This window comes from Trypanosoma brucei, chromosome 1, assembly GCF_000002445.2.
Source record: "Trypanosoma brucei brucei TREU927 chromosome 1, complete sequence".
NCBI classification, from domain to species: Eukaryota; Euglenozoa; class Kinetoplastea; order Trypanosomatida; family Trypanosomatidae; genus Trypanosoma; species Trypanosoma brucei.
In genome coordinates this window covers 233,840-259,849 of record NC_008409.1, presented here as the reverse complement: position 1 = coordinate 259,849, position 26,010 = coordinate 233,840, and the positions used below count along the sequence as shown (strand labels likewise).

General features: G+C 48.1%; 13 protein-coding genes across 13 annotated transcripts, besides 17 other annotated features; all 13 read left to right on the top strand.

Moving 5' to 3' along the window:
* Nucleotides 1–101: 101 nt before the first annotated feature.
* Nucleotides 102–2,948, top strand: TB927.1.830 (hypothetical protein, conserved; the record flags this gene model as incomplete). The annotated part of the gene is made up of 1 exon (XM_001218785.1): nucleotides 102–2,948. The coding sequence occupies one exon, from the start codon at nucleotides 102–104 to the stop codon at nucleotides 2,946–2,948; it is 2,847 nt and encodes a 948-aa protein (XP_001218786.1).
* Nucleotides 2,949–3,713: 765 nt separating this feature from the next.
* TB927.1.820 (hypothetical protein, conserved) lies at nucleotides 3,714–4,994 on the top strand (the record flags this gene model as incomplete). Its single annotated transcript, XM_001218784.1, has 1 exon — nucleotides 3,714–4,994. One exon carries the CDS (start codon nucleotides 3,714–3,716, stop codon nucleotides 4,992–4,994), a length of 1,281 nt encoding a protein of 426 aa, XP_001218785.1.
* Nucleotides 4,995–5,194: 200 nt separating this feature from the next.
* Nucleotides 5,195–5,593, top strand: TB927.1.810 (hypothetical protein, unlikely; the record flags this gene model as incomplete). Its single annotated transcript, XM_001218783.1, has 1 exon — nucleotides 5,195–5,593. The coding sequence occupies one exon, from the start codon at nucleotides 5,195–5,197 to the stop codon at nucleotides 5,591–5,593; it is 399 nt and encodes a 132-aa protein (XP_001218784.1).
* Nucleotides 5,231–5,284: a sequence feature (3 probable transmembrane helices predicted for Tb927.1.810 by TMHMM2.0 at aa 13-30, 37-59 and 79-98).
* Nucleotides 5,303–5,371: a sequence feature (3 probable transmembrane helices predicted for Tb927.1.810 by TMHMM2.0 at aa 13-30, 37-59 and 79-98).
* Nucleotides 5,429–5,488: a sequence feature (3 probable transmembrane helices predicted for Tb927.1.810 by TMHMM2.0 at aa 13-30, 37-59 and 79-98).
* Nucleotides 5,594–5,756: 163 nt separating the features above from the next.
* Nucleotides 5,757–5,832: a sequence feature (Signal peptide predicted for Tb927.1.800 by SignalP 2.0 HMM (Signal peptide probabilty 0.883, signal anchor probability 0.061) with cleavage site probability 0.329 between residues 24 and 25).
* TB927.1.800 (hypothetical protein, unlikely) lies at nucleotides 5,757–6,044 on the top strand (the record flags this gene model as incomplete). The annotated part of the gene is made up of 1 exon (XM_001218782.1): nucleotides 5,757–6,044. The coding sequence occupies one exon, from the start codon at nucleotides 5,757–5,759 to the stop codon at nucleotides 6,042–6,044; it is 288 nt and encodes a 95-aa protein (XP_001218783.1).
* Nucleotides 5,769–5,837: a sequence feature (3 probable transmembrane helices predicted for Tb927.1.800 by TMHMM2.0 at aa 5-27, 34-56 and 66-88).
* Nucleotides 5,856–5,924: a sequence feature (3 probable transmembrane helices predicted for Tb927.1.800 by TMHMM2.0 at aa 5-27, 34-56 and 66-88).
* Nucleotides 5,952–6,020: a sequence feature (3 probable transmembrane helices predicted for Tb927.1.800 by TMHMM2.0 at aa 5-27, 34-56 and 66-88).
* Nucleotides 6,045–6,462: 418 nt separating the features above from the next.
* Nucleotides 6,463–6,547: a sequence feature (Signal peptide predicted for Tb927.1.790 by SignalP 2.0 HMM (Signal peptide probabilty 0.978, signal anchor probability 0.001) with cleavage site probability 0.334 between residues 27 and 28).
* Nucleotides 6,463–8,868, top strand: TB927.1.790 (hypothetical protein, conserved; the record flags this gene model as incomplete). Its single annotated transcript, XM_001218781.1, has 1 exon — nucleotides 6,463–8,868. One exon carries the CDS (start codon nucleotides 6,463–6,465, stop codon nucleotides 8,866–8,868), a length of 2,406 nt encoding a protein of 801 aa, XP_001218782.1.
* Nucleotides 8,869–9,254: 386 nt separating this feature from the next.
* Nucleotides 9,255–10,397, top strand: TB927.1.780 (hypothetical protein, conserved; the record flags this gene model as incomplete). Its single annotated transcript, XM_001218780.1, has 1 exon — nucleotides 9,255–10,397. One exon carries the CDS (start codon nucleotides 9,255–9,257, stop codon nucleotides 10,395–10,397), a length of 1,143 nt encoding a protein of 380 aa, XP_001218781.1.
* Nucleotides 10,398–10,596: 199 nt separating this feature from the next.
* Nucleotides 10,597–10,654: a sequence feature (Signal peptide predicted for Tb927.1.770 by SignalP 2.0 HMM (Signal peptide probabilty 0.908, signal anchor probability 0.089) with cleavage site probability 0.601 between residues 18 and 19).
* Nucleotides 10,597–10,869, top strand: TB927.1.770 (hypothetical protein, unlikely; the record flags this gene model as incomplete). The annotated part of the gene is made up of 1 exon (XM_001218779.1): nucleotides 10,597–10,869. The coding sequence occupies one exon, from the start codon at nucleotides 10,597–10,599 to the stop codon at nucleotides 10,867–10,869; it is 273 nt and encodes a 90-aa protein (XP_001218780.1).
* Nucleotides 10,606–10,674: a sequence feature (3 probable transmembrane helices predicted for Tb927.1.770 by TMHMM2.0 at aa 4-26, 33-52 and 57-79).
* Nucleotides 10,693–10,752: a sequence feature (3 probable transmembrane helices predicted for Tb927.1.770 by TMHMM2.0 at aa 4-26, 33-52 and 57-79).
* Nucleotides 10,765–10,833: a sequence feature (3 probable transmembrane helices predicted for Tb927.1.770 by TMHMM2.0 at aa 4-26, 33-52 and 57-79).
* On the top strand, nucleotides 10,919–13,204 carry TB927.1.760 (hypothetical protein, conserved; the record flags this gene model as incomplete). The annotated part of the gene is made up of 1 exon (XM_001218778.1): nucleotides 10,919–13,204. The coding sequence occupies one exon, from the start codon at nucleotides 10,919–10,921 to the stop codon at nucleotides 13,202–13,204; it is 2,286 nt and encodes a 761-aa protein (XP_001218779.1).
* A 720-nt stretch (nucleotides 13,205–13,924) lies between these two features.
* TB927.1.750 (hypothetical protein, conserved) lies at nucleotides 13,925–17,572 on the top strand (the record flags this gene model as incomplete). Its single annotated transcript, XM_001218777.1, has 1 exon — nucleotides 13,925–17,572. One exon carries the CDS (start codon nucleotides 13,925–13,927, stop codon nucleotides 17,570–17,572), a length of 3,648 nt encoding a protein of 1,215 aa, XP_001218778.1.
* Nucleotides 14,674–15,421: a repeat region (42 bp repeat (MS42); highly polymorphic between isolates. Array contains approx. 17.8 repeat units; highly conserved with 9 purine and 1 pyrimidine substitution).
* A 592-nt stretch (nucleotides 17,573–18,164) lies between the features above and the next one.
* Nucleotides 18,165–19,472, top strand: TB927.1.740 (hypothetical protein, conserved; the record flags this gene model as incomplete). The annotated part of the gene is made up of 1 exon (XM_001218776.1): nucleotides 18,165–19,472. One exon carries the CDS (start codon nucleotides 18,165–18,167, stop codon nucleotides 19,470–19,472), a length of 1,308 nt encoding a protein of 435 aa, XP_001218777.1.
* Nucleotides 19,473–20,306: 834 nt separating this feature from the next.
* TB927.1.730 (hypothetical protein, conserved) lies at nucleotides 20,307–22,016 on the top strand (the record flags this gene model as incomplete). Its single annotated transcript, XM_001218775.1, has 1 exon — nucleotides 20,307–22,016. The coding sequence occupies one exon, from the start codon at nucleotides 20,307–20,309 to the stop codon at nucleotides 22,014–22,016; it is 1,710 nt and encodes a 569-aa protein (XP_001218776.1).
* A 225-nt stretch (nucleotides 22,017–22,241) lies between these two features.
* Nucleotides 22,242–22,247: a repeat region (telomeric repeat hexamer TTAGGG).
* A 98-nt stretch (nucleotides 22,248–22,345) lies between these two features.
* Nucleotide 22,346, bottom strand: a sequence feature (splice acceptor site I (gene PGKA)).
* Nucleotides 22,347–22,487: 141 nt separating this feature from the next.
* Nucleotide 22,488, bottom strand: a sequence feature (splice acceptor site II (gene PGKA)).
* A 62-nt stretch (nucleotides 22,489–22,550) lies between these two features.
* PGKA (phosphoglycerate kinase) lies at nucleotides 22,551–24,185 on the top strand (the record flags this gene model as incomplete). Its single annotated transcript, XM_001218774.2, has 1 exon — nucleotides 22,551–24,185. The coding sequence occupies one exon, from the start codon at nucleotides 22,551–22,553 to the stop codon at nucleotides 24,078–24,080; it is 1,530 nt and encodes a 509-aa protein (XP_001218775.1). The 3' UTR covers nucleotides 24,081–24,185.
* A 111-nt stretch (nucleotides 24,186–24,296) lies between these two features.
* Nucleotide 24,297, bottom strand: a sequence feature (splice acceptor site (gene PGKB)).
* Nucleotides 24,298–24,411: 114 nt separating this feature from the next.
* PGKB (phosphoglycerate kinase) lies at nucleotides 24,412–25,807 on the top strand (the record flags this gene model as incomplete). Its single annotated transcript, XM_001218773.2, has 1 exon — nucleotides 24,412–25,807. The coding sequence occupies one exon, from the start codon at nucleotides 24,412–24,414 to the stop codon at nucleotides 25,672–25,674; it is 1,263 nt and encodes a 420-aa protein (XP_001218774.1). The 3' UTR covers nucleotides 25,675–25,807.
* Between the last annotated feature and the right edge of the window lie 203 nt (nucleotides 25,808–26,010).

Below are 26,010 nucleotides of genomic sequence, written 5' to 3'. Positions count from 1 at the left end.
CCGCTTGCTGGCATTACAATTGTGGTGATTACATTGTTTTATTTTCTATTTTTTTCGTTGTGGATGTGCCGTTGTCTTTCTGTTTGTTGTGTTATGTGCTCATGTTTATTGCCATCATTCTGTCTTACCGCACAGGTGTTAATTTTGATTTTCTACAGTGTGTGTATGCAATTGCTCGAATAGAGATAAGACAAATGGAACCGGTGGACGGGGCCGCAGGAGTTGGAGGAATTTGGACGGCCATTGATGCATTTGTGGCCTGTGGAAGCTCCGAAGCCGGTGTGTTTCTGCGTAATGTACTGCGTGAAGCCGCTCGCTCGTCGGTAATCACCACCACCAGCCCGCCACTTTCCATGTTGGCAGACGCATGCGCGCGGTTTAATACCAACGGAATACCCCTTTCCACATTGCTGCTTGTGGCAATACTTAATCGTATCTTCTGTATGCAGGATGTGGCAGCCGCTCTTGCTCTACCCGTTAATGGTGGCAGATCCTCGATTTCCAACGATCTATTGCCTTTTTACAAAAGCTACCTGGATGCCTCAATTGGACTCCCAGAGAGCGTGAAATCACAGCTATATCTTTGCGTGTCGTCGCTGCTCGTGCTTCAGGTGTCTGGTATGGACGTTGTTGAGGCCCTGCTATCGCAGTTCGGTGGTACTGTGCCGGCAGATGAAGAGGGCTTCCGTTGCTTCATAAAAATTTTCTCCGGTTGTATGATGGTGATAAGCGATCGTCGTATTCCAATGGGTCCGGTGCAGCGCTCAAAGCAGCGGTTGCGTCTTCAGAGGAACATCCATCTCCTCCTCATGTGTGCGCCCTCCAGTACGGAGGAGCTGAAGTGCCTGTGCGTAACTGTGTCCCAAGCTGTAACTTTCCTCTCGGAATGTACCTTACAGGATCCACAGGATACGTCACCACTGTTTTGGAAGCATCTCCCCACCTCGTCCTTTTGGGAAGCTGTCATTCATCACCTGCGACATGGGATAAGCGGGGAGGAGATAATTAGTGCTGCGTGCACGGTCATACGTGCGGTGTCTCACGTTGACGATTCAACTTTTCCAGTGTTGATGTCTGCACTGCTTGCGGTAAGTGGAACTGAGGGCGTAACTGTTCCTGTACTGTACACATGTCGCGTTATCGCCGCTGCGATGGAGTCGTCCGTTGAAACAGTAGTGTTGAATTTCGATCCCGACCACGCGTTATATAGGCAGCTAGCGCACGGCGCGCATGTACTGGAGGGCATACTCGAACAGCAAGTGACACTGCTGGCGAATCGGGTGTCTGCAGTGGCAACTGAAACGGAGGAGATTGTGCTCGTAGTATGTGAAGGACTTCAGGTGATTTCACAAGTCCTCGCGCCTCTCCCCATACCGGAAATGGACCCCACAGATGACCCTAGTGATTATGACATGATTGTGGAAGACATCCGGTACAAGAATGAGCGAAAGGAACATGCGCTTCGTGTACTGCGTGATTTTTTTGAAAGGTGTCACGCCTCCCTGCTGAGGTGGATGAAGCATGTCGATGACCGCGATGTGTGCGATATTGTTGATAATTTATTGTCGAGCGATGTTGATGAATTTTTTGTGCAGTACGATGAGCTCCCCATAGCTCTCTTTGCCACATATGAGCGTTTGTGCAGTTTATTATGGAGGCAACCGTCGTCGCATTGTGTCCCGCAGTGCGCTGAGCTGACTCTTCTCGCGTCAGAGGGGTTTCTTGCGACAAGCGCGTGGGATGTTAGCCTAACTTATCAGTCACTTGTGTTCTCTGGAAGCGACTCAGCGTCGAAGCAACAACGGCTACTGCGAAGTTCACTCCTCGTTCCTGTTGTTGTTCGTCGACACAAGGACAAGTGGAGCGCTGGTGAAACGGCCTCCGTTATTTGTTCACTTGTAGAGCTGCTGCGGTGGGCAGTTACGTGCAAAATCGACGTTAAGTGTGTTGCCTCTATTAGTGAAGGTCTCCGTAACCTACAAACTAGTGCAGAACCAACCCTAATGGAGTCGCTTTGGCTGGGCCTTCATCTTGACTGTGGTGAGGACAAGACGGCTCGTTGGAGTCTCGCGTCTCACCTCGGTTCCTTTTTATCTCCTGGACTCCTACCTGCTCTTTTACCTTTTGATGATTGCACACAGTTAATCTTAATTTCTCATTCGGTTGGTTCCGTTGGCGATGTGTGGCGTGCCATGGGTGTACTGCAACGTGTAGAGCCTGATGTGGCTTACGCTTACATGTCAGCAGACAGAATAGTATCGTGGTTGCATAATTATATTTCCCAGGGGTCCGTAACAACACCCCAAGACCGACAGGTGGTTGCGCAGTACACTGAAACTTTGGGACAATGGTGTGCAGCCAATCCTTCACACTTCCGCGTCGCGTGGAGGTTAAGTAAACCACTGGGCCCTGAAGCGGCAGCGGAAATCTTAGCTGACTCGTTGGAAATGTATTTTATACGTGTAATTAAAGATAATAGCATGAGCTGGCTCGATGAGGGGGATTACTTTTCGCCATACGTACTCGACACACTCGCACAGAGTGGTCATGCTCCGCGCCTACTGCGCGTTCTGAAGTACGTTATCCGAATACCAGCAACATGCATCAGTACGAGTGATGCACCGTACCGTTTGCAGGCTGTGGTGCGTGGCGGCAACACGCTTTTGAAGGGAGGTCGATGCACTAATGAGAGTTTGCTCGAATTGTTTTATGAAGCAACTGTTGAGTATAGGCGGCTTATACAGAGCCTCGTGGCAGATGTGACGTATGATCTAGATGAGGGAGATAAGAGGGAGGACAATCACGAATGGTTGCTTGCAGAGCTTTCGAAGCTTGGGAGAGTAGCGCAACTTGTGTTTTCCCTCCCAGAGGGTGTCCCGCAGTGGCTGCATGAAGTGCGATGCGCCGTTGACGAGTTCGATGTGAGACGGGTGCTTAAAGGGAATTAAACATATTTATTGTGCCATACCTTTTCCAGCTCAACCCCGTTTCCAACCGGTGCCGCAGGTGATCACATTCAGTACACAAGAAATCACTCTGGAGGGTTTGGCACGCTTTCCGTGCAAATAATGAGTTTTGTTACACATTTAAAAGTTTCTCTGCGTGTGTCGGGTGCCGGTGGTGGAGAGTACTTCCACATCTGTTAATGCCTTCGCTTTGCCTTTACTATATTTATGGCGAGTCCTTTAAATGCGCAGCAGTGTGACCTTTGACCATTTTTTTTGTTTCGTTGTAAGTTCAGATTTGAGGTATTTCCCATTATTGATGGTGCTGTTAAAAGTTTGCTTGTTTTGCCCAATTGTCTTTACCTTTCGCTCCACGACAACTTCACCCTTTAAAACCCCATTTTTTGCATTTTTTCCCCTTACGTTAAGTCTTCATTGAGTGCTGCTTGGACATTCCGTTCCGTCGCAACACCAACCTGGGCGTCCTTCAACAAGGGGAAGAAGAAGACAAGCAAAAAAATAAAAAATAATAATAATAGAAAAGTAGTTAAAGATTTTTAAAAAAAAAGTTGAAGGGGAAAACTTGTCTGGTTTAGCCGCAGGAAGTGGACCATCTCTTTGTTTTTTTGTTGCTTTTTGAAGCAGAAGCGGGCCAGAGCCAGAAAGTATAAATAAGGCGTGAGGGAGGTTACTGGTTTCCGGTTTCCTTCTTCCTTTGAGTTCCTGCACCGCTATTTGTTTGGGTGTGGAGTTATAATACTCAGATACATGATGAGCAATACCACCAGTAGCGGTAAGGGACCCACAACATTCATGTGGAATAGTGTGCCACCCAGCGGCGATATGCCCCTGCACGGGTGCTGCCACTCTCTTGCAAATTACAAGGACGAACAACTTATTTTATTTGGCGGTGGCGCCCTGCACATCATTTTCAATGATGTTTATTGTTTTGATTTGAAGACATCCACATGGTCATACAAGGAAACCACTAATAGCGAGATCGTGGCTCCTCGCATTAGTCATTCTGCTGTAGTGCATGAGGATAAAATGTATGTGTATGGCGGACAGGATTTATACATGCCCACACGATTTGCTGATGTTCTTGTGCTTGACTTAATCACATTCACGTGGTCTCTTATTCAGCAGCAGGCGACGCCCGCGCCCGATGGACCTGGGGACCGGCGACTTCACACTGCGCACATTTACCGTAACTGCATGTATGTACTTATGGGTGAACCGTGTAACATAAGCAATAGCTTCTGGTTTTTAGATCTTACCACGCTTGAGTGGCACCCCGTACACTCGAGTGGTTGGTTTGGTAAGCCTATCCTACCATTGCTGGGCCATAGCGCACAAGTGGAGGGCGATTACCTTTACGTCTTTGGCGGCTACCATGCCGACAGTGCACGACGAAACGGAAGTCCCGTGTACAATAATTCTCTTTTTTCTTACCACTTTCCGTCCAATACATGGCGTGAGGTGGTGCCATCCTCCGGTCCTCGGCCGAGTCCGCGTTATGCATCTGCGATGGCAGTAATTAGGGGTCGCGTGTTCATTTATGGTGGTGATGTAGATGGAGAAGTGTACTTTGACGACTTTTGGTGCATAGATACCAATATTCCCTCTTCGGCGGCCTCTCAGTCGTCTTCGTCGTCGTCATACACAACTTCATTAGTGGCGGCACCGCCAGCAGCATCAAGTCGGTGGATAGATATAACGTTAAGTTGCGGAAGGGGACGTCCAAGTGCGCGCAGTGGCCACGCTTCTGCAGTGGCGCAGGGTTGTTTATTTGTTGTGGGTGGTGAACTTCCAGGCGATAGGGACGTTGTGTATTATTCAAATCGAACATATCGCTACCCCCTCGGCTACCTCACACGATTATCACTCGTAGAACTTTCGTCACTTTGGTTAGCGAAATGCAACCCGGCAAATATTTGGATGTTGGACACTCAAATCCCCCGGCATGTCCGTCAACTGCTGGTGCGCAACTTAAACGCACAAGATCGGGAGAGCACCGATGACATGATGCCGTGCACACGTGTGGTTTGAGACCGGACACGTGGGAATGTGTTTGTGTGTGGTTGTGCTTCAGGATGAAAACACGCCGCAGCGGCAAGGTCAGTGACTTTTTTTCACATTAAAGGAAAATGGGGGGAAGAAAAGCGGTTTGAATAGGAGGAAGTGACATATATTTATATATTCAAGTGAGCGAATGAGTCAATGAACTGTGGTTGTACACGGTTTGGTTGATGGGATTTGGGCAGTTTGTGTTTGGTGGTGATAGCGTGGGGGCGTGGCGATATAAGGCACTCGTGTGGTATTCATTGTGTTTTTTGTCCCAGTCTCCGGTGGAAAAGGTGCACTTTTTCATTCACCTTTTCATATGTTTGTGCTTATATTGTGGGATGGAACAACGTGTTGCCTTTTCTTTCTTTATATATATATATATGAAAAATAAACCTTTTCCTCTCACTGGGAAGGTGACCCTCTTTGCTCATTTGTTTTACTTCCTTTCCCATGTACTGCTTATGCCGTATGCCTGGCGAAAAGTGTCGGACAGGCTGACTGGACGGTCCAACAATTTTACCCCCCCCCCTTCTTTTAAAAAAAAAATTACTCCCTTCTCCTACGCCAAAAAAAAAATATAGAAAACACGATAAATATATGCGTTCGTCTTTCCCACACACTCCCTACTATTACTGCTATCACCATCATCGTTGCTTCTTCAATATTAGCTGCACGTGTGCCACATATTGCCCGGTCCTTTTTTTCTCCGTTTTTTTTTTACCTTCCCTCATTTAGAGTCCAGTAATGAATTCACACATCTTCCATTTCCCATCTCCATCTTCCGTGTGTGTGTGTGTATGTACCCCTTCTGCAGCTGCAATTGTTTGTGCATGCAACAAAATTTTTTTTTTGGTCCGTATGATGTGTCCTCTTCTCCTTCGTTTTAGTTGTTATTCCGTTCAACTCCAGTTTTGCTATCTCTGCTCCCTCCCTCTCTTTTTCTTTCTTTTTCCCCTTCTTTTTTATTCATTAATTTTTTCTTTTGTTTTTACCGCAGGGTGCTGGACATCCACTACACACTTGAGGCCGTAGCTCTCACAACTTTACTGTTATCATCATCATCATTATTATTATTATGATTTTCCCCTTTCCTTTTACATGGTGTAGCGGGTCATGCGTTTTATCTTCATGCTATCCTTTCCATTATATCGGGGGGGGGGTTGTGCTTGCTTCATGTATTTCCAGTAGCTTATTCTTCTACTTTATCTTCATTCTGCTTTACTTATTTTACATTTATTATTTTATTTTTGCTTTTGGTACTCTTTATTTTTATATTCCTGGCTACGTATGGTTATTGGCTCGTTTGTTCATTATATTAGGAAAAGATTTTGAGGGTTGGCTCAAGGACGAAAAAAGAAAAGTTGAGTGGTGAGCATCTAAACAGGAATCACGTACTTTTATTGCGGGTGGGACCCGTCCCGCGAGAGCTTCCCACCAATTCGCTGCCCACATGCGGCTTCATTCGCGTCAGGTATTGACATTATTGTGTACTCGTGCTTCATCACTGCTTACAACTGGGGGAGAGACCGCAGCACCTTCCTGTGACGCTTTTACTATTCGTTATGTGAGTGGTGTTAGTTCCTCGCTTGTGTCATTGTCATGCACGACAAGAGACACACAACTTCACCAGTGTGCATTGCAGTGGGTGGAGCGGTTATCGTCTCAGCTGAAACATTTTCCAGAGGGTGCACCACTGGTGGATGAAGTGGTTGTGAACATTTTTCGCGTTGTGAAGAACTCCATGCGTAGTAGCAACAGCAGCTGGGGTGAGGGAAGTGTGCCTTCGCTGTGTATAAATGGATTGCTGTTGGGTTTGGATGAGCGACTGACGGGGATGCAGTTTGCTTCCTGGAGGCCTCAAGCCGTGTTGTATTCATTGCAAGCTATTGCCATGACGGAGTGCGCGAGACAACTGGGTATGACAAACTTACTTTTTTACTGTGCAAAAGAGCATTTACAACAATTTGACGAGAATCGTGTGGCCCGTTTGTTGTGGTGCGTTGCGAAGCTCCAGCAAGAGGAAGCGCAAGCGGTTCTGTGGAAACTTGCGTGCCGTCGTCTTTTGCGACTGTACCCCAAACTGAAAGCCCCCAGCCGTGCGTTGGTGTTGGAAAGTCTGCTGTTGACCCATGGTTGCACTTGCGAAGCACAACAACAGCTGCTGTGTTTGCTGCATGAGGATATGAGCAGTAACAGAGAGAGCGGTGAACACCATGATAGTGAAGGGGAATATCCCGCAACGGCGCTAATGGACATTGAGGGGGAATACCATGTGCTGAAGGCTCGATTACTTTCTCAGGTTCACCACTTACCAGTGGGAACTTTAATTGCGATGTTGCGGGGTGGTAGTGGGCAGCTGTCGCCTTGCTCGCCGCATTCAGGAGGAGCCACCACCGCAGATACGGAGACTACCTATTATTTGTTGAAGCACCTCATCCGTCGTCCCCTCGATGGTGCAGCATGCCGTGAGGTATTGGAAGTTATTGCCTCTTTTGAGCCAACCGACCTTACAGAGTCATTGAGACGTCACGTTCTTGACTGCGTTAGCTCTAAGCGTTCCACCGCGACCTCCGTGGGTAATAATCCTGCACAGTTGTTGGAGGTGATATGTCTCGCTGTAGTGTTGGAGCGGCAACAGGTGCGGAACGTCGGTGAGGAACTGTTATCGCTTCTTCATTCGCTCATCATTGAGTGCTACAATATGCGCGGTGCTCCGCTGCGGCGTTGCTGTGGTCGCTTGGCGGGGTTGCTGTCAGTGGCTCTGGACGTGTTTACGGCATGCAGGGGGAAAATCGGCCCCATGGACCCAGCAATTACTGAATGCAGCAGCATTGTTGTCAAGTTCCCTGAGGTTTGGGAACAAAATGGGGTTGCTGTCACATCTACTGTCTCTGAATGCATCACCGCTGTGCGTGTCATTTGTGAGCTACTGCGGGTGCCCCCTCTCCTAAGGGTTGTTACAGAGTCTGCAACCTCTCCTACCATCGTTTCCAGTGAAGGTAATTCCACGGATGACCACAGCGGGAGTTTGGGCAGCAGACAAAAGTTGGTAGAACCGCTACTGGAACGCTGCGCGAAATGTCTCCATCGTGACAATGTGCTTGTACCTGCGTCGGCAGTATTTGACACTTGGCAGCATGTGGCCCGTGTTTCTTCTTCTTCCGCTATTATCGGGGGTCCTGTTTCTAGGCTTGGAGGCGGAGGGAAGCACGACGCACTTCAACAAATTGTTACCGAACTGTTCACATATACAGAGAAGCGACCGTCGGAGTTTCCGCTTCGGGAAATTGCAAAGTTTTTAGGAGCGTCATCCCATCCGCTGCCGATGGAGGCTTATGACCTTTTTATTCGCTGTCTCAAAAATGAGCGTAAGAATGTGAGTGCTCACTACTTGGAGCTGCTGCTCAGCTCCCTGGAAGAAGTTTCCGCCCGCGGCGACAAGGTCGTGTTAGAACGGTTGCTTTTGTCACTATTTGTTCGATCTCTTGGCCACGACGATGCGTTTGCTCATACTGCTCCCTTCACGGCACGGCAGTTTGTGCGACTGTTTCACTGTTGCACCAATCTAACCTTAAATGCCGCGGCCTCGATGCGGGCGACACTTCTCCAACGTATGACAGTGGCTTGCAGTGAAGCTGCGGGGATCGACGACCTCAACGCGGTTGCTTCCTTATTACCATTGTTGCAGCAGGGGGCTCAAAGGGATGCGCTGGCAGCAGCCCTTGTGGCGCGAGGGAAGGTTTTGAATCCAGCGACGATGTCTGATGTGCAGAAAGCCCTGTTGCTTGTGTACCTTTACAAAGCGGGAGTGCCAATTGACGATGGCTTAACAGACGCTTTCCGTCGAAGGGCGTGAAGTGGCGGCGCCCCTGACGGTGGAGCGAAAGTGTGAGTGGTGTTGGTGTTACCGCCTAATAAGTCGTGTTCGCAGTGTTTGAGTGGTTGCGAGTTGCCGTTTTATTGTTATGCTGCAGTTCATACTTCGCTGGTATTTTATTTCCGTGTAATTTAGTCGTCACGTCACGCCATGTCACGTTCTGTCGAGTAAGGGTGAGGGGATGTGAGTGTTTTCACTATCGAATAAATACCTCTACATGGGCCGAGCACTGCTTTCTGTTAATTGTCATTTCCTTCTAATTGCTTTCCCCTCCTCTCTTTTTTTAAAAATAAAATAAAATAATGTGTGTACGTTTATTGCGCTTATGTGTGCACGATACAGTCTAGCAACAGAAGACAGGTCGTATGCATTCGCTACGGAGCAACAAACAAGAGGCTCGTGTTGATAATGACCCGCTTCAGGAAGTTGACTACTCATACAACGTGCAGCAACTGCAGGCAGAATTTCATGTGTTACCTCCCTCTGAGGCGTACCGTGAGTTATGTTTCCGTCATCAATGCAAGCCTATAAACTCTGTTGCCAACTTGTTTTCTTCATGTGTTGGTGAGTGGAACGTAACAACGCACTTAGATTTTTCCCAGTCATACATTGGACCCAAAGGTGTGCGGCCTGTAGTTGAACTGTGCAAGCGTTTGCCCGCCCTCAAGTCATTTAATTGCGCAAATAATTATCTCACTAACAATGCGGTGTACTTCATTTCGAGAATGGCAGCGTTTCATCCATCATTAGAGCGCCTTGAGCTTAGCTTCAACGAGTTTATATCATGGACAGGTGGTAACTTTCTCTATGAGCTGACACTATGTAACAGTAACATTAAAGAGGTGGGAGTTCTCCACACCAAGATCCCACCAAATGTAGCGGAGGAGATATTCCGGCAGTCACGCTGTAATTGTGTCCTTGTGTATCAGGCTATGGGAAGACCACCGAAGCAAAGCAGCCATCCAGAGGCGATTCACTTGCGTGCGATGAAGCGTTTCTTTAATGACATGCAGGAGAATGGCACGGTTCCAGCTTCCGCTCTTGTTGAAGGTCACCGCGAGCGGTGCCGCATACTTGGTGAGGCGTATGATGCGTCCAAATACACAAAGGCTTTCTACGATGAACTAAGTTCTCGTCTACCACAAGATAATATTTCGTGGGAGGCTTTCATCATCACACTTAAGTTAGATGGTAGCGTGTATAACGAAGAGGCTGTGAAAAAACTTAGGCGGTTGTTCCTCGAATTTAATATGGAACCAACCGCTGAACTAGATGGCTTTGTGGAGGTGCGGGACCTCCCCGCTATGTGCACACGTCTTAACAACGAACACGCACCTTCAACTGTAATTAAGAATATGTGTGATGTGCTGGGGCTAGATGACACCATGACACTGCAGTGGGATGAGTTTCTGTCACTCATGTACAATAGCGTGGCAACAAACATGGAGCACGGCGTCAACCTGCGCATGGCATCGCCGCATTCGGCCGTGAAGATGCTTCACCTTTGATTTAGAAGGTGTGTTTTCTTTTTTGGCCTCCTCCATTGTTGCTGTTGCTGTTGTTTGCGTACTTTTTTACGCGCCGCGCTGTATGTGAAAAAAGGGGTCGTGCGAATTCGCTGAACTACACTCATCTTTGCAGGCATGCGTCCTGGTGTTTTTATGTACATGTCGAACATTTTTGAAACGTTGGATACCCCTTGCAGTGATGTCACATGTTTTCTTGTGTATTATTGCTATATTGTCACCGTTATTATTTTCCTTTCCTAATCCTTCCGTGCTTCTTCGGCTTAGCCGTCACACCTTTTTTTGTCTGCACAATTTGACTTTTCTGTTTCAAGTGATGCATCGACCCTTATACATTTCTTTCTCTTTTTTTTTCTCGTTTCCTGCCATTCTCTACCTCTTATACTTGGCATTTACCGCCCTGTTCTTTACGGTCGTGCGGTTTGAAGAGAAGGAAAGAGAGATAAGCGGGTGATATTCCCCCCCCCCCGTATTTTCCACGACTTCGTTTAGCGGCAGCAAATATGTTCGCCCCACCGGAGTGTACAATAGAGGGGGAACTTCCCCTGAAGTGCGAGTCGCCATTTTCTTCCGTTTACCGTGATCCTCAAGGGGCTGTTTGGACGGTGGATTCAACAAGTACCCGCGTGTTCCGCTTTCCGAGGGTAGTGGTTTGCCCGAACTCAGCCCCCGGGCATTCATCACCTGCGCCAAAAGGCTCAGATGAATTAGATCAGCCTTATTTCGATTGTAGTGAAGAAAATGACCGTGTGTTGTCCGTTGTTTTCACAACTGTGCGCGATGACGAACGTTTTTTTGTATGTATTGCGACGGCGGGTGGATGTATTGCTTTTGGTGTTGCGGATAGTTTTGAAGGCGACATTCGCCGGGTCCAGTTGGGTGTAGAGGTAACGGCACTTGCTGCAGCCCCTTGCACGGATGGGGCATCAGCGAAAGATTGTGACGATGGGAATGAGGACCTTCTTGAAACAACAAGTCTTTGTAGCAGCGGTTATGGCGGTGGCGTGTTGGTGTCATCATTTGATGGGACTTTCAGTGAGGTAATGCTTTTGTGCTGGGTTTCCGGCAGTTGCGCTGCCGACCTGCCGCAGCGGGACTCAGACGTGGACGTGGTTGGCTTATTTCGAGTGCAGGGGCGCGTGTGTGGCCTCATGGTGGATGAAGTCGGTGACCGAGTTGTTACTGTTACTCAACGAGGTGATGTGGATGTGTGGAATTTGCGCGCGAATGTTGATGAGACACATACTTTTGGCATGCCCGCATACTTGGCGTCAGAGTATGGGGAACCATGTTGTTCCATATTGCTTGGAGGTTATCAGTTATGGATCGGAACGTCAAAGGGGTTTGTGATAGTTTTTTTCCTTCAACCATTAGGGAATGTCGTTAGTAACGACAACAGTCCATGTATTTCGCATACAAAATGCAATGTTGATGAAAGTAAGGGTTCGAGAGGGGCGCCACACCGCGTGTGGCACGCACACGGTGCTACCGCAGTCCGCAGCCTTTTAGTTATGTCCCTTGGCCGTTTGGTTTGGAGCTATGGTGCAGATCAGCAGGCAAATGTATGGGATACAACCGAGTTGCTGCTGCGTGGGTCTCTCCAGTTTCCGTGCGGTGACCTGAGTGAGTTATGCTGTGGAGGACAGTACCTGGACACCAGTGTTTGGGGCGTCTGCAGCGAATCGGGGAAGTTGACACAATTCAGGGTGAAGGAACTTCTGTTTGGTGGTTCCAGGGGCTTGGCTGCTGCACTTTGTGGACCAACTTCTAACGAACAAATGGAACGTTGTAACGTTCTCAGTTCGTTCGTCTCTTACCTTTGTTCGTTATTGAATCCAACGTCCGAACAACCTCATGCCTCATCCACAATGATCACAGCCGCCACTGATGAATCGAACTGCTCCTATGGTCTTTCATTGAATGGAGATGGTGACACCGATACGGATAAGTATGAAACAGATACACTTTGTTTACCGCCACACATGGAGGTAGTTGTTAAGCAGATGGAACAGTGCTATCCCGCCTCCCACCTTCTTCCCCATGCTGTGACTTCCCTTGTCAAAGGGCAACGAATCGTGAGCCAGTTGACTGCTAACGAGAGACGCGGTTCAGCAACCTTCCTAGACGGCCTTCGCCACCTTCAACGTCAGCATCAACAAGATAGTTATGACCTTAAGGCTTTGCGATTGCAAGTGGGGGAGGAGCGAAAAAAACGTCAAGATGCAGAAGCGCGCCTTGCGGAGAGGGAGAATGAGACCCATGAATACCAGCAGCGGCTTGAGCGACTCACCGTTTTGCAGGAGGAGTGTGAGAAGCGCACAGCGACGTTGGAGCGGCAGCTGAAGTCTGCGAAGAAGGCAGCAGCGGTCACATCTGCTGAGGCGACGCGGTTGTGCGAGATGGAGGCAAACTTACATGAGGCGCACTGTACGGTGCAAGGACTGCAGGAGCGAATGGAGAGCCTTGTGCGCGAAAGGCAAGAGTACCTGCGTGTCTCGCAGGAAAACAAATCGTTGCGGGCACAAGTGCGTCGGTTTGAGCTGAAACAGCAGGCGGCTAAAAGGGCTCTTGCGAACTTTATTGCAACGCAAGATCATATTGTTGATTCCTTAGGAAACATACTTCTGGTGGATGAGGGTGGGGACCATAGAAGGGCACATGCCGACATAGACAACCTTTATGAGTGGCTGTGCCGCAACATTGAAAACCAGCAAGAGTTTCTTGCTGGGCTCAAGCGAAGTTATGAAACGCAAGCCGGCGGTGTCGCTGAAGATCGTATTGGACAGTAGTGGGGAAAGTGAGATATTGTGAAATGTACCTGTTCTACCTCCGCTACGTGCGAGCTCTGTGGTAAAGGGAGTTTTGGGTGGTTTCACTCTTTGTCACAGTTCTGTTCTATCGAATAAATCGTTTGAGCCCGTATATCTCCTTATGTCGTGAACTTTCGTCACAACGATTTTTTTTTTCCTTTTTTGGTCCCCGTGGCACAAAGTTTGGATGCCGGTGATGCTGCGGTCGCCTCATTGCTGATTCGATGAAGATGACGGCCCGCAGCTGGAAATCCTGCGTCGGTAGCGTTCACATGTTTCTTTGTGGGAGGGGACCGAACTTGTCTCTGCAGGTTCCCCAGGCTCTGATACATGCATGCGTAATGAAAAAGAAAGATACACTTGTACTCCCTTCCTTTCTTGTGGGATGGTTTTGTTGATGATTTCACTCGTTTCGGGCACAACATAAATACAGTTTTTTAATTATTTTTTTTTGCGTTCATTCACATATGCCTGTGAAACCCACACCTCCCTCAAGTTGTGCCATCTCATTCTGTGGATTGTTTTATTAACAATGCAGAATACTTTTTGTTTGTGTGGAGAAACTAGGAGTGAAGCTTAGTCGTGCAGCGGTTTATTCACCACTTGCAGAAAATTTTCTCCCTTCTTCCTTCAAGCTTCTTTGCAGAAGTCGCAGGGTGACTCTACCTTTCATTTGTCTGCTCGGGGAAAGTTATCATCATGGCGATGCGCAGCAATTTTTTGTGTAGGTTAGAGGTATACAGGGGGCCTAATGAATGTACCCTCCGCTCATTTAGTATAGAGGAAGCTCCAAGTACTATACTCGAGATGGTTAACTTACTTAAAAGTTACGACCTTCGCCTGCAACATGGTACCTTCGAGCTTACCGCTGCTCATGGTCAGGATGAAGCGCCCCGCAAGCTGCTCAGCGATGATGATGTGGTGGCATTCTTTTCAGTGCATAGTTGCCCTTGTTTTGTGTTCACGGCGGTTATAGATCATTGTGATAGCGGCGTGGGAAGCTCAATGCTGGTGGATGACCCGCTCGTACTGTTATCCATTCAACACTCGGATGGAGGGGTCCCAACTACGAAACGTTTTATTCCCCCTCGTCGCGAGATCTGGAAGGCTCTCTTGGTAGCGGTCCGTGGCGCTATTCAGCAAGTTTTGTTGCCAGGACAGCAACTAACCTTGTTCTCCACTGAAGGCAACGGTAAGGCGTTGACTGAGATATGCAGCGAGGAGGCAGCTGCTCTACTTATAAGATCGTGTATGGCGCAACGAAGCGTTTGCCATCTTACATATAATATTGGCAGAGGCGACACCGGAGCCAAGGTGGTAGGAGCGACTCTAGCTGAAGTTGACAAGAAGGAAGATAAAAACAAAGTTCCCATATCCACAAAGAACGATAACGATCAACTTCCCACTTGTGCGGTCGTTAACGCGCGTTCAAAAAATATGGACCAGAATTTGCCCCCTGAACCAGCCAAGGCAGAAACTGTGAAACCAGTGGCAGTCCCTGAACCAGCCAAGGCAGAAACTGTGAAACCAGTGGCAGTCCCTGAACCAGCCAAGGCAGAAACTGTGAAACCAGTGGCAGTCCCTGAACCAGCCAAGGCAGAGACTGTGAAACCAGTGGCAGTCCCTGAACCAGCCAAGGCAGAGACTGTGAAACCAGTGGCAGTCCCTGAACCAGCCAAGGCAGAAACTGTGAAACCAGTGGCAGTCCCTGAACCAGCCAAGGCAGAGACTGTGAAACCAGTGGCAGTCCCTGAACCAGCCAAGGCAGAAACTGTGAAACCAGTGGCAGTCCCTGAACCAGCCAAGGCAGAAACTGTGAAACCAGTGGCAGTCCCTGAACCAGCCAAGGCAGAAACTGTGAAACCAGTGGCAGTCCCTGAACCAGCCAAGGCAGAAACTGTGAAACCAGTGGCAGTCCCTGAACCAGCCAAGGCAGAAACTGTGAAACCAGTGGCAGTCCCTGAACCAGCCAAGGCAGAAACTGTGAAACCAGTGGCAGTCCCTGAACCAGCCAAGGCAGAGACTGTGAAACCAGTGGCAGTCCCTGAACCAGCCAAGGCAGAAACTGTGAAACCAGTGGCAGTCCCTGAACCAGCCAAGGCAGAGACTGTGAAACCAGTGGCAGTCCCTGAACCAGCCAAGGCAGAGACTGTGAAACCAGTGGCAGTCCCTGAACCAGCCAAGGCAGAAATTGTGGAGAAGCCAAATTTATCATTGGCCGTGAGTGTATTTCTAAAAGACCGGGATCCGAATGCCTTCGCTATGAAGAAATCCCCTGCTTTACGGGACAGTGAAATAGGATCAGGAAGATTACTGGAACCGCTTTTTACGAAGGATGTTTTGGTTGGGGAGGGAAATGCTGCTTCGCGTCCGTGGAATAATGCGAAAGTTCTCCCTACTGGGTTTAAGGGCGGGGATGGGGATGCAGTGACGGCAAAAAATGGCAAGGGAGCCGATGAATCACCATTGACTTCAAAAAACGCAACGGAATGTATCAGCGGGAAGAAAAATTGCTCCGATGTTGAGGAGGAGCTTCCTAACGAGGTAGTGGTTGAGGTCGCGTGTTCATTGGAAAAGAAGGCTCCTGTTCGCTTTTTTTTAACGTGGAAGAAAGCGTCACCAAAGGTGTTTGAGTCATTCCGGAACGAATGCCTGAACGCCCTTCATTTAACTGATATGGACAACATAATTATTTATGATAGTAATGGTGTTCCGTTATGCAACCCCAGTGGCGTTACTGCAATGGTGGGGGAGGCAATAAGGAAGAAACGCAGCTGTATTAACGTTACTGCGGTAAGGGGTCACCCTTGTACGAGTGGTCTTCCCTTGCAATGTCTCTTCACATGGGGGACACAACAGGTAATGCGGGCATTGGTACTTCGTCCAGGCTGTGCATTGGAGGACATGCGCTCTGCCCTTGCGGAAGAATGTGGGTTGAAGGAAAAAGATATGGGTGAGTTGAGTTTTCGCCTTGTGGAAAGGGGGGAATTAGATGACATGGAGTTAACGCCCGACAATGTATACAAGGAACTGAAGAGGGTTGCCGAAAACAGCTGTGTTGTGCGTATCGCGATTCTGGACAGGCGCCGTACATCATTGATAGCTTTCGTTGTTCGAACTTTATGTGACGCCGCGTCCGCATTTGCTGCTGAAGTTGAGCACGTATTTGGTGGTCACTTTACAGAAATGGATGTGGTACCAATATTAACAAGGTGCTGTGACTTGTCCCCGTTAGAGGGTGATGTAAAACGATATGTTGACGCGGTTATTTCGAATTTGGAGGGTTCACAGGTTCTGAGAAGTGACAATGTGGTAAAAGCTGTGTTGGATCCAGTGTCGATTTGCGGCGAAGAAGTTGCGCTATCATTTTTGAATCGCTGCATTGCAGTGACTGAGCTCATGTCGTCTCATCGACCCTTTGAGGTGCTGATGCGATTCTTTCGCCGCCTCTATAGATCTATCGAGTATCCAGAGAGGACAGAAAGTGGTGTTCCCCTCAATGTTGTCACACGGCAACTCGCCTATGCCGGGTTATCTGACGCTAGGTGGTTGTTGTTTCGCGACCAGCCCTTTTCATCAGTAGTACATGAGAAGGATTTTGTTGAAATGTTGCAACGAGTCTATGCGGGAAACCCCAGCTTAGTGTGCCGGGTTGCCGTCGCATGTCGACTCTCCGGAATCAGCAGCCTAAAAAGTCGTCGTGTGATGGCAAAGGAGGAGCGAGATGTTCGACGACAGCATTGCCGTAAGGAGATCGCACACGCGTTTGACGGTATCCGACCTGATGAAGTGATGGCTTATATTCATCATTATAGATTGCATGGAAAGCCTAATCACTGTTGCCTTTTAGGTACGGTGAGCACTCTGCTTGCCAACTGCTCGGAGAGACTGTCGTCCCAATGGTTTGTTGAACGTGTCACACAGAGATGCTCCGTAACGATGGAGACAATGCTGCAAAATTTCGAGGACGCACAGATTCCTCTTCCTTTATTATATCAACTTTGTTGGGACGTTCTTCGGCCTGAACTCCATCACCTCACTCTCTTACCTGAGTCACATGTGGCTAGTGCATTTGCATATTGGGCAATGTTTGCTGTTCAATTGCTTTGCATTAACCGCAATTTAGAGTTCCCACCCGTTCCACTTGTGGACTTAAAAGAATTTACGTGGGTTGTTCCAGAGAAGGCCTCCGCAGATACCGTTACGGATGAGGCGGACGGTGCCGTTGCTATTGCCCTTCCAACCCCACAACCTGCAGGTGTGGCGAAGAAAAAGATCAAATACAAGTACAGTTATCTCTGCCACGACCTGCGGCGAGATCAGCGCTTCTTACCAATGATACGGTAGAGCGCTGTTTAGTATTCTTCCCTCCTTGGCCCCGTAGGAAATGCTGGAATTTATTGGGGTACTCGGGCTGCGTTTGAGATCGCCCTTAACTTGTCCGGTTGGAGCGGTGGGGCCACTGTTTTTCTGCTGGTGGCTTTTTGTAGAGAATTTGCAGACGTTTATATAGTAACGAATGTATATGGGAGTAGGGTTTGTTATCTTTTGCTTGCGGTTTATTTTGTTTCGGATCATTCTTCTCTCTTCCTCGACCCGAGGATATAATATGGCTACTTGAATTCGTTGATTTGAATGGAAACGCGTGCATGTTTCCCTTGCGTTGCTGGCGTTACGACCGTCACCGCGCCACTTTAATCGTTTTTTCCCCTTCAGTTACACTGGTAACGTGTAGCCACCATTATCCCCTCTATCTCACCCCACCTTTTTATCCCGCTTCACTTTGCTTCACCTGTTTTCTCCTCGCTGCCTTCTTCTTAAATGACTCCCTGACTCCCTTTTATTTGTTTGTTTGGTTGAAACACGCTTCCTATCACTGTGAACGTTTCGTGGGCGCTTGTTACCATGTGATAGACAATTGAAGGTAAAGTATAGTGAGATGTTTGTGCGCCGGTTGGTGCGTCTTTGTGTTTCTCGGTTGCCCAACGGAGTGGTGCTTCAGGGAAAGTTGAACCCCCGCCGTCCGGACTTGCTTCTTGAGGGGAGTGTTAAAATGCCTGATGGGCGGGCATACAGCGGTGTGTTTGACGAGGAATACGGGTTTCCACTGAAGGGAAGCCGACTGGAGGATGATGGGGATCTTTACTGCGGTGAGTTCAACACGAAGTGGCAGCGGCACGGTGAGGGTGAGGCATGGCTAGCAGACGGCACGCATTACAAGGGACGGTTCTGCGAAGATGACCTCGTAGAGGGAACGGTTTGTATTCCCAACGGTACAACGGAGACAGTGTTTGTGGGGACGCTGGAGAATGAATCGTTTGTACGAGGAAAACTGACGCAACATGACTTCACTTATGAGGGTGAGTTTCACAATAACAAACCTCACGGACGCGGACGGCTTTCGTTTACCACAGGTGCGGAGCAGGAGGGGACATTCTTCGCCGGTAAGCTGCATGGGACCAACTGCAAGATGAAGCTTGATGGTGGGTTTGTTTATGTGGGAGAGTTTGTTGACGGATGCATTCGGCGTGGGCAACTATTTGCTCCTACTTACATATATGATGGCGAGTTTAACGAGCACGGCCGGGCTCATGGTGAGGGAACGCAAACATACTTGGCAAATGAGCCGCGCCTTCTTTTTACTGGCATCTGGGATAGTGGTGCACTGGTGCGTGGCACCTGCAGCGATGAATACGGAAATCCTGTTGATTGGCAGGATAACCATGAATTACAAACAAAAGTGTTTAGTGAGGAGGGTGGTGCGAGTGCTGTCGCCATGAACTGTTACAGCGCCGCAAAGTTGAAGGATGCGGACCGACTGCACCGTGATATGAATACTAGCTATGCCAAGGATGCAGAAAGGGTCTCTCGCAACTCCGGGCACTACCCGTCAAAGATGGATTTGGGATACGAGGGCGGCATCCGTCAGGAACAAGATGCGTTCGAGCGTGCCTCGCGAAAATGTGTTGAAGACACGAGGCGCGCTCGTGAAGCGATGGAAACGAAAGGCGAGGACATTAATCGATTATGCGACAATGTGATAGGTGAAGCCTCGATAGAGGTAAACCCGAATATGGCCAAGATGCACTTCATTAAGCAGGAGGGTGCACAGCAGCTTGCCGCCGAGCATGTTGACGAGCAGTTTGAGCGTTTCATGAAATCTTTCGACCGCCCTACGGACGTTGGCGCCAGCCGCCGACTAATTGACTGCAATGCACCGTGGAAGGCCTTTACCTCAAAGGGATAAGACGCATTTTTTTTTTCTTGAGGCGTGGAGAAGCTTTCCAATTTCACTATTTCTTACCTCCCTTTGGCACGGTAGATCTATTTCCATGATGAAATAGCGTGTTGAGCGCTGCTGACTTGTGCGCTCGTGTATCTTATTTGGGCGCTTGTTCCCCCTTTGTATCCCCTACGTCCGCATTGCTCTTTCCATTAGTTTTTTTTCTGGTCATGTCATTACAGCCGCACAAAGTTGATGGAAGTTTGCTATTGTTATCGGTTGAGAGTTGCAGAGACTGTGTTATGCTGCGAAAACAAGATGTGTTGGACGCGCCAGAGACTTTAATTTTTGTGGGGGCCTCGTTTTTCTTGTGGGTATTGAGAACGTATATATATTTATTTTTTTGATTCTCCTATGAGGAAACTTGTACAAGCTTCAACTCTGTTACGGTCTCTGTGGAGCGAGTGCGTTCCTCGCTGAAATGTTACTGGGATTCGCCGCCGTTGGGGTGCGTTCTACCTTAAAGCGCTGAATGTATTTGCGTACCGTGGGGCAGAAGAGATTTGTTATTTTGTGCGCAGAGACGGAGGAGGCGATGCGGACATGTGTGGGCGCACATCTTTTTCCCTGTTATTTTTTATGAACACACATTTTCGATACATCACGTTTTGTAACCAACTGGAAACAAGTGGGTTGCCCCTGCCTTGTCGCCGTTTAACGAAAGCCCTGTGCCTTCATCCATTTTCCCCGTGGTTACGTGTTTTGTCTTGCACCTTGTCCTTTCCCCGTATGTGCGTCCCACTCGTATATGCATTTATTGTTTCGTGATTCGATGTTGGAAAGCGCTTCAAAGGAGCTATGTGGCGGCTGCTTCGTCGCGCGTGTGTAAAAAAATTTCCGGGGGGTCAAACGGCTTCCACTACTTTTGGCTGCAGCGTCAAAAGAGGTGCAACTACCATCGGCATGTCGGATGATCCTCCGGCGGCAGATCCCATTCTTTTCGACGCCCCGGTGGCGTCCCGTGTGGTTGGGCGCGAGAGGGAAATCATGCAACTGTGGCAGAACTTACTAGCGGGACGACATTGTCAGGTAATAGCGGGACTGGACGGCATTGGAAAAACAACTATCGCGGTGGAGTTCTGCAGCCGGGCACGACGCAGTGGGCGCTTCACTTGTGTTCATTGGTTCGACTGGGATGATTCACTCGAGTCGCATCTTTTACAGTTCTTTCAGTCGATGAAGGGGCGGAAGGAGAAGGATGTATTGCTCGTTGTAGATGGCACGCCAAACCCGCAGGTCGTTCTTCAACTAATACCTGATCATCCGAATGTGTACGCACTGGTAACGAGCAGTGCGGATCCAGTCGGGAATCTAAAGATACCCGTTCTGAAAGCCGGCTCATTCACAGAGGTTGATGCGGACCAATTTTTACAGGGTATTAACGTAGAGGAGAGAGCCACATCCTCTACCAGAGATGTGATGCACGCTGTCTGTCGTGTTCCTATTCTTATGCATTTGGCCTGTTGCCTCATGGAAAGTGGTTCCGTCAGTCCCGAAGAGCTGCGGAGTTTGCTGTTGGCAAAAGGGGTTGGCGCGGAGGGTACCATAAGTGTTTCCCACGCGCTCAATGTGTTCCTTGATGTTGCACTCAATGAGCTTGAATCCCATTTTCCTGATGGAACAAAACAGCTGCGAACCCTGGCATTCTTTGACGCTCGAAACATTCCTTACGCTGTTGTAGACTCTGTTGTGGGGAGTGAGAGGGGAGAGGAGTTTGTTATGTTTCTCACTGGTTTGGGGATTTGTGGCCAGAGGTGGGAGGATTCCTCACTCTTCATACATAGTTGTATCGCCGATGCGCTCCTTACAGGGGCAGATGATGCCATATTGCTGCGAAGTGCTGAGGTTCTTCAGGCGTTGTGGCCGCGGCGTTGGCGCTCCGCGGGAAGCAGCACAGCACACGAATTGGTACGTCACACGACGGCGCTGCTGAAGTGGTTTAACGCTCGTAAGCTGTCGTTGAGCAATGATTTACTGCTGGGGCTCGACAGGAGCGCGACGTTCCTCGCACTCAATGAAGGTAAAGAACTTAGAAAGGCTGCCGAGTTTTGGATTCGTGTTGTCAATTCGGATCAGCATGCTGACCGACGTACAACCGAAGCAGTTCGTGTTGGTAGAGAATGCGGCAGATTGCTACATTTTCTGAGAGACCAGCGCGCCAGTAGCGTATTGCAGTACGCATATCATTTGGGAGTTGCAGTATACGGACAACAGTCGCCCGAAGCCGCTCTTATACTGGGATGTTATGCACCATACCTTCCGTCCTCTCACGAGACCGTTCAGTTACTGTGTCAGTCTGCGGCCGCTCTCAAAAACCGCCTGGGTTGCGCAGAAGCCGTTCTCGGGAGGGAAGAAGAACGCATGCTTCTTGAAACTGTTTTTGTACTTTACATGTGTCAAGGGCAAATGTTGCAGGAGTTGGGCGAATTGGTGCCGGACTCCCTTTGGGAATCGCTTCAAAGTGTGGAGAAGGAACTAAAAGGTGGTAAACACTCCAAACTGAAGTGAGGAGTTAATAGGACTACTTTCCCCCCATTGATGCGGACGCTTTTGCGCGGCGCTTGCTACCTGTAATCGACAACTGGCTCTCCTGTCTCATTCCCTTCGAGGGCGTGCGGAACACGAAAGAGACGTTTGTTTGTGTGGGCGAGTGCGATTTTAACGATGGGGAAGCGTGTTTCGTTGCTTCCTTCTTAGTAAACAAAATTTTAACTTAAGCGGCGAGCTCGTGACTTAGGGCCACTCCAACAATATCTTTCATTGCCTGTTTTCACTGTTCATCTGTTTCTCGCATGAATGCGTTTTTAATGTTATTTTTTTCTTTTACTTACTGTTAGTGGAACGTGTGTGTGTGTGTGTCATAGAACTGCTTTCCAGCAACGCATCGCACCAGAAAATTAATATACCTTAGTCATTCCATTTCCTATTGCGGGTACAACGATAACGGTGGTAAAACCGTCGGCGTTTTTTTTTTCTAAGTAATCGAAACAACGAGAAGTAGCGGGAAGGTCAAGAACAAAAATAAGAAAAACAAGCGGGATCATGTCCACTGCACCGAATGCGAAGAACAACATAAGCCTGAAGAAGTCTGTGGGCGATGTTTGGCCGTTAACGGCGAAGCGAGTGCTTATGCGTGTCGATTTCAACGTTCCTATGCAAAATGGCCATATTACTAACGATTATCGAATCCGTGCGGCGATTCCAACGATACGGCGGGTTATTGATCAGGGTGGTATTTGTATTCTCCTGAGCCATCTTGGACGGCCCAGAGGCGTTTCAATGGTTGCGGGTGTGCGAGATATAAGACGGCGATATCACGAGGCTCAGTTTCACGACAACAAAGGTAAAACAGCGTTTTTTAGTGTTCTACCGGGAGAGGAGAAAGTTAAAATATTAGCGAAATCCAGTGCACGGGAAGAGGCAACGCACATATCACCTGAGGTGAAATCTGGAAAAACAATGCTGTTTGCGCGCCTTCCTGAGGACGAGAAGAAATCTTTGCTTATGCAGTACTTAAACGAAAACAAAGACAGTGCGTTACCGCAGATGAGTGTTAGTGCAGGCTACGAAGAGCAATACAGTCTTCGTCCAGTTGCTGTAAGGCTTGCCGAATTACTCGGCCAACATGTATATTTTGCTCACGACTGCTTGGATGCCAGAGTAGAGGTTTCGCGGTTAAAGCGTGGAAATGTTATGTTACTTGAAAATGTACGGTTCTACAGCGAAGAAAACGGTGAAAATGCTGAGGAACGTGAAGCCATGGCCAAGATCCTTGCGTCATATGGTGATGTTTACATCAGTGATGCTTTTGGTGCAGCTCACCGTGACAGTGCTACCATGACCGGAATTCCAAAGATTTTGGGTCACGGTGCTGCCGGTTATTTGATGGAGAAGGAGATTTCATACTTCGCTAAGGTACTTGGTAACCCGCCGCGTCCGCTGGTTGCTATCGTTGGTGGAGCGAAAGTGAGCGAAAAGATCCAACTTCTGGATAACATGTTGCAGCGCATCGATTATCTCTTAATTGGTGGTGCAATGGCATACACATTTCTGAAGGCTCAGGGTTACAGCATTGGAAAATCGAAGTGCGAGGAAAGTAAACTTGAATTTGCTCGATCCCTGCTGAAGAAGGCGGAGGACCGCAAGGTGCAGATTATTCTTCCAATTGATCATGTTTGCCACACGGAATTCAAAGCTGTGGATTCTCCATTGATAACTGAGGATCAAAACATCCCTGAAGGACATATGGCTCTGGATATTGGTCCCAAGACTATTGAAAAATATGTTCAGACGATTGGGAAGTGTAAGAGCGCCATTTGGAACGGTCCCATGGGTGTATTTGAAATGGTTCCTTATTCCAAAGGTACATTTGCAATTGCGAAAGCCATGGGTCGAGGAACTCAGAAACGTGGACTCATGAGTATCATCGGTGGTGGTGAGAGTGCGGGTGCGGCTGAACTCTGTGGTGAAGCTGCACGTATTTCTCATGTTTCAACTGGTGGTGGTGCGTCTTTGGAACTCCTCGAGGGCAAAACGCTTCCCGGTGTTGCAGTATTGGATGATAAGGAGTAATGTACATCAGGCGAAGGGTTTGTTTTTTTTTTTCTCCTGCCCTATGTTTTTCTGATGTCGTGGGAGTTTTGAATACTTTTAGTATATCGTTTATTATTTGTGAACGTTGTTTGAGAAGTACATAATGAAGTTTTTAGTCTTTTGATTCAAAAATTTAAACCGAATCCCCCTTGCCCAAGTCTCGCAGTCACTTCTTTTCAACGTTTTCTCACTTAGCCAACATACTTGTATTTTTTGTTTCAAAACATTAAAAAATTGTAACAAGGGAGTTTCTTATTTTTTTGAAAAAACTATATATATCGATATATACTTATCTGATCACAAATCAAATATGTCACTAAAAGAGAGGAAGAGCATTAATGAATGCGATCTTAAGGGAAAGAAGGTTCTTATCCGTGTTGACTTTAATGTTCCTCTGGATGATGGTAATATTACCAACGACTACCGAATCCGATCAGCTCTTCCAGCCGTCCAAAAAGTTCTCACAGAAGGCGGCAGTTGTGTTCTCATGAGCCACCTCGGGAGGCCGAAAGGCGTTTCTATGGCTGAAGGCAAAGAACTGCGGAGCACTGGCGGTATTCCCGGGTTCGAGCAGAAGGCAACACTCAAACCGGTAGCCAAGCGCCTCAGCGAATTGTTATCGAGACCCGTCACATTCGCACCTGACTGCCTGAATGCTGCAGATGTCGTCTCTAAGATGTCTCCGGGCGATGTTGTTCTGCTTGAAAATGTACGCTTCTACAAAGAAGAGGGCAGCAAGAGCACTGAGGAACGTGAAGCCATGGCCAAGATCCTTGCGTCATATGGTGATGTTTACATCAGTGATGCTTTTGGTACAGCTCACCGTGACAGTGCTACCATGACCGGAATTCCAAAGATTTTGGGTCACGGTGCTGCCGGTTATTTGATGGAGAAGGAGATTTCATACTTCGCTAAGGTACTTGGTAACCCGCCGCGTCCGCTGGTTGCTATCGTTGGTGGAGCGAAAGTGAGCGACAAGATCCAACTTCTGGATAACATGTTGCAGCGCATCGATTATCTCTTAATTGGTGGTGCAATGGCATACACATTTCTGAAGGCTCAGGGTTACAGCATTGGAATATCCATGTGCGAGGAAAGTAAACTTGAATTTGCTCGATCCCTGCTGAAGAAGGCGGAGGACCGCAAGGTGCAGGTTATTCTTCCAATTGATCATGTTTGCCACACGGAATTCAAAGCTGTGGATTCTCCATTGATAACTGAGGATCAAAACATCCCTGAAGGACATATGGCTCTGGATATTGGTCCCAAGACTATTGAAAAATATGTTCAGACGATTGGGAAGTGTAAGAGCGCCATTTGGAACGGTCCCATGGGTGTATTTGAAATGGTTCCTTATTCCAAAGGTACATTTGCAATTGCGAAAGCCATGGGTCGAGGAACTCACGAGCATGGACTCATGAGTATCATCGGTGGTGGTGACAGCGCAAGTGCAGCTGAGTTGAGCGGTGAGGCGAAGCGCATGTCTCATGTTTCAACTGGTGGTGGTGCGTCTTTGGAACTCCTCGAGGGCAAAACGCTTCCCGGCGTTACAGTATTGGACGAAAAGGAGTAATATTCATCCTGTTACGGGCCTGTTTTATGGAATTGTGTTTTTTAGTCCTTTTTATTTGTTGGTTAGGTATTGGTTCGTACGTGACTATTATTTTTTTTTTAGGATAACATTTATGTTTTTTCTACTCATTTTATTTTTTGGTACTATGTATCGATTGCACAGTAATATTTCAACCGCTATGATATTTCTATCTTTTTGATCGTTCTACTGTGTAACTTTGTGTTTATCTTTGTTACTTCACTCTTTTTCACTCAAATCGTTTGGACTGTAGGTTCAGCTCTTTGGTGATATCAAAGCATAATTGCTGCGGAGATACGTTTTTCCACCTAATAAGTA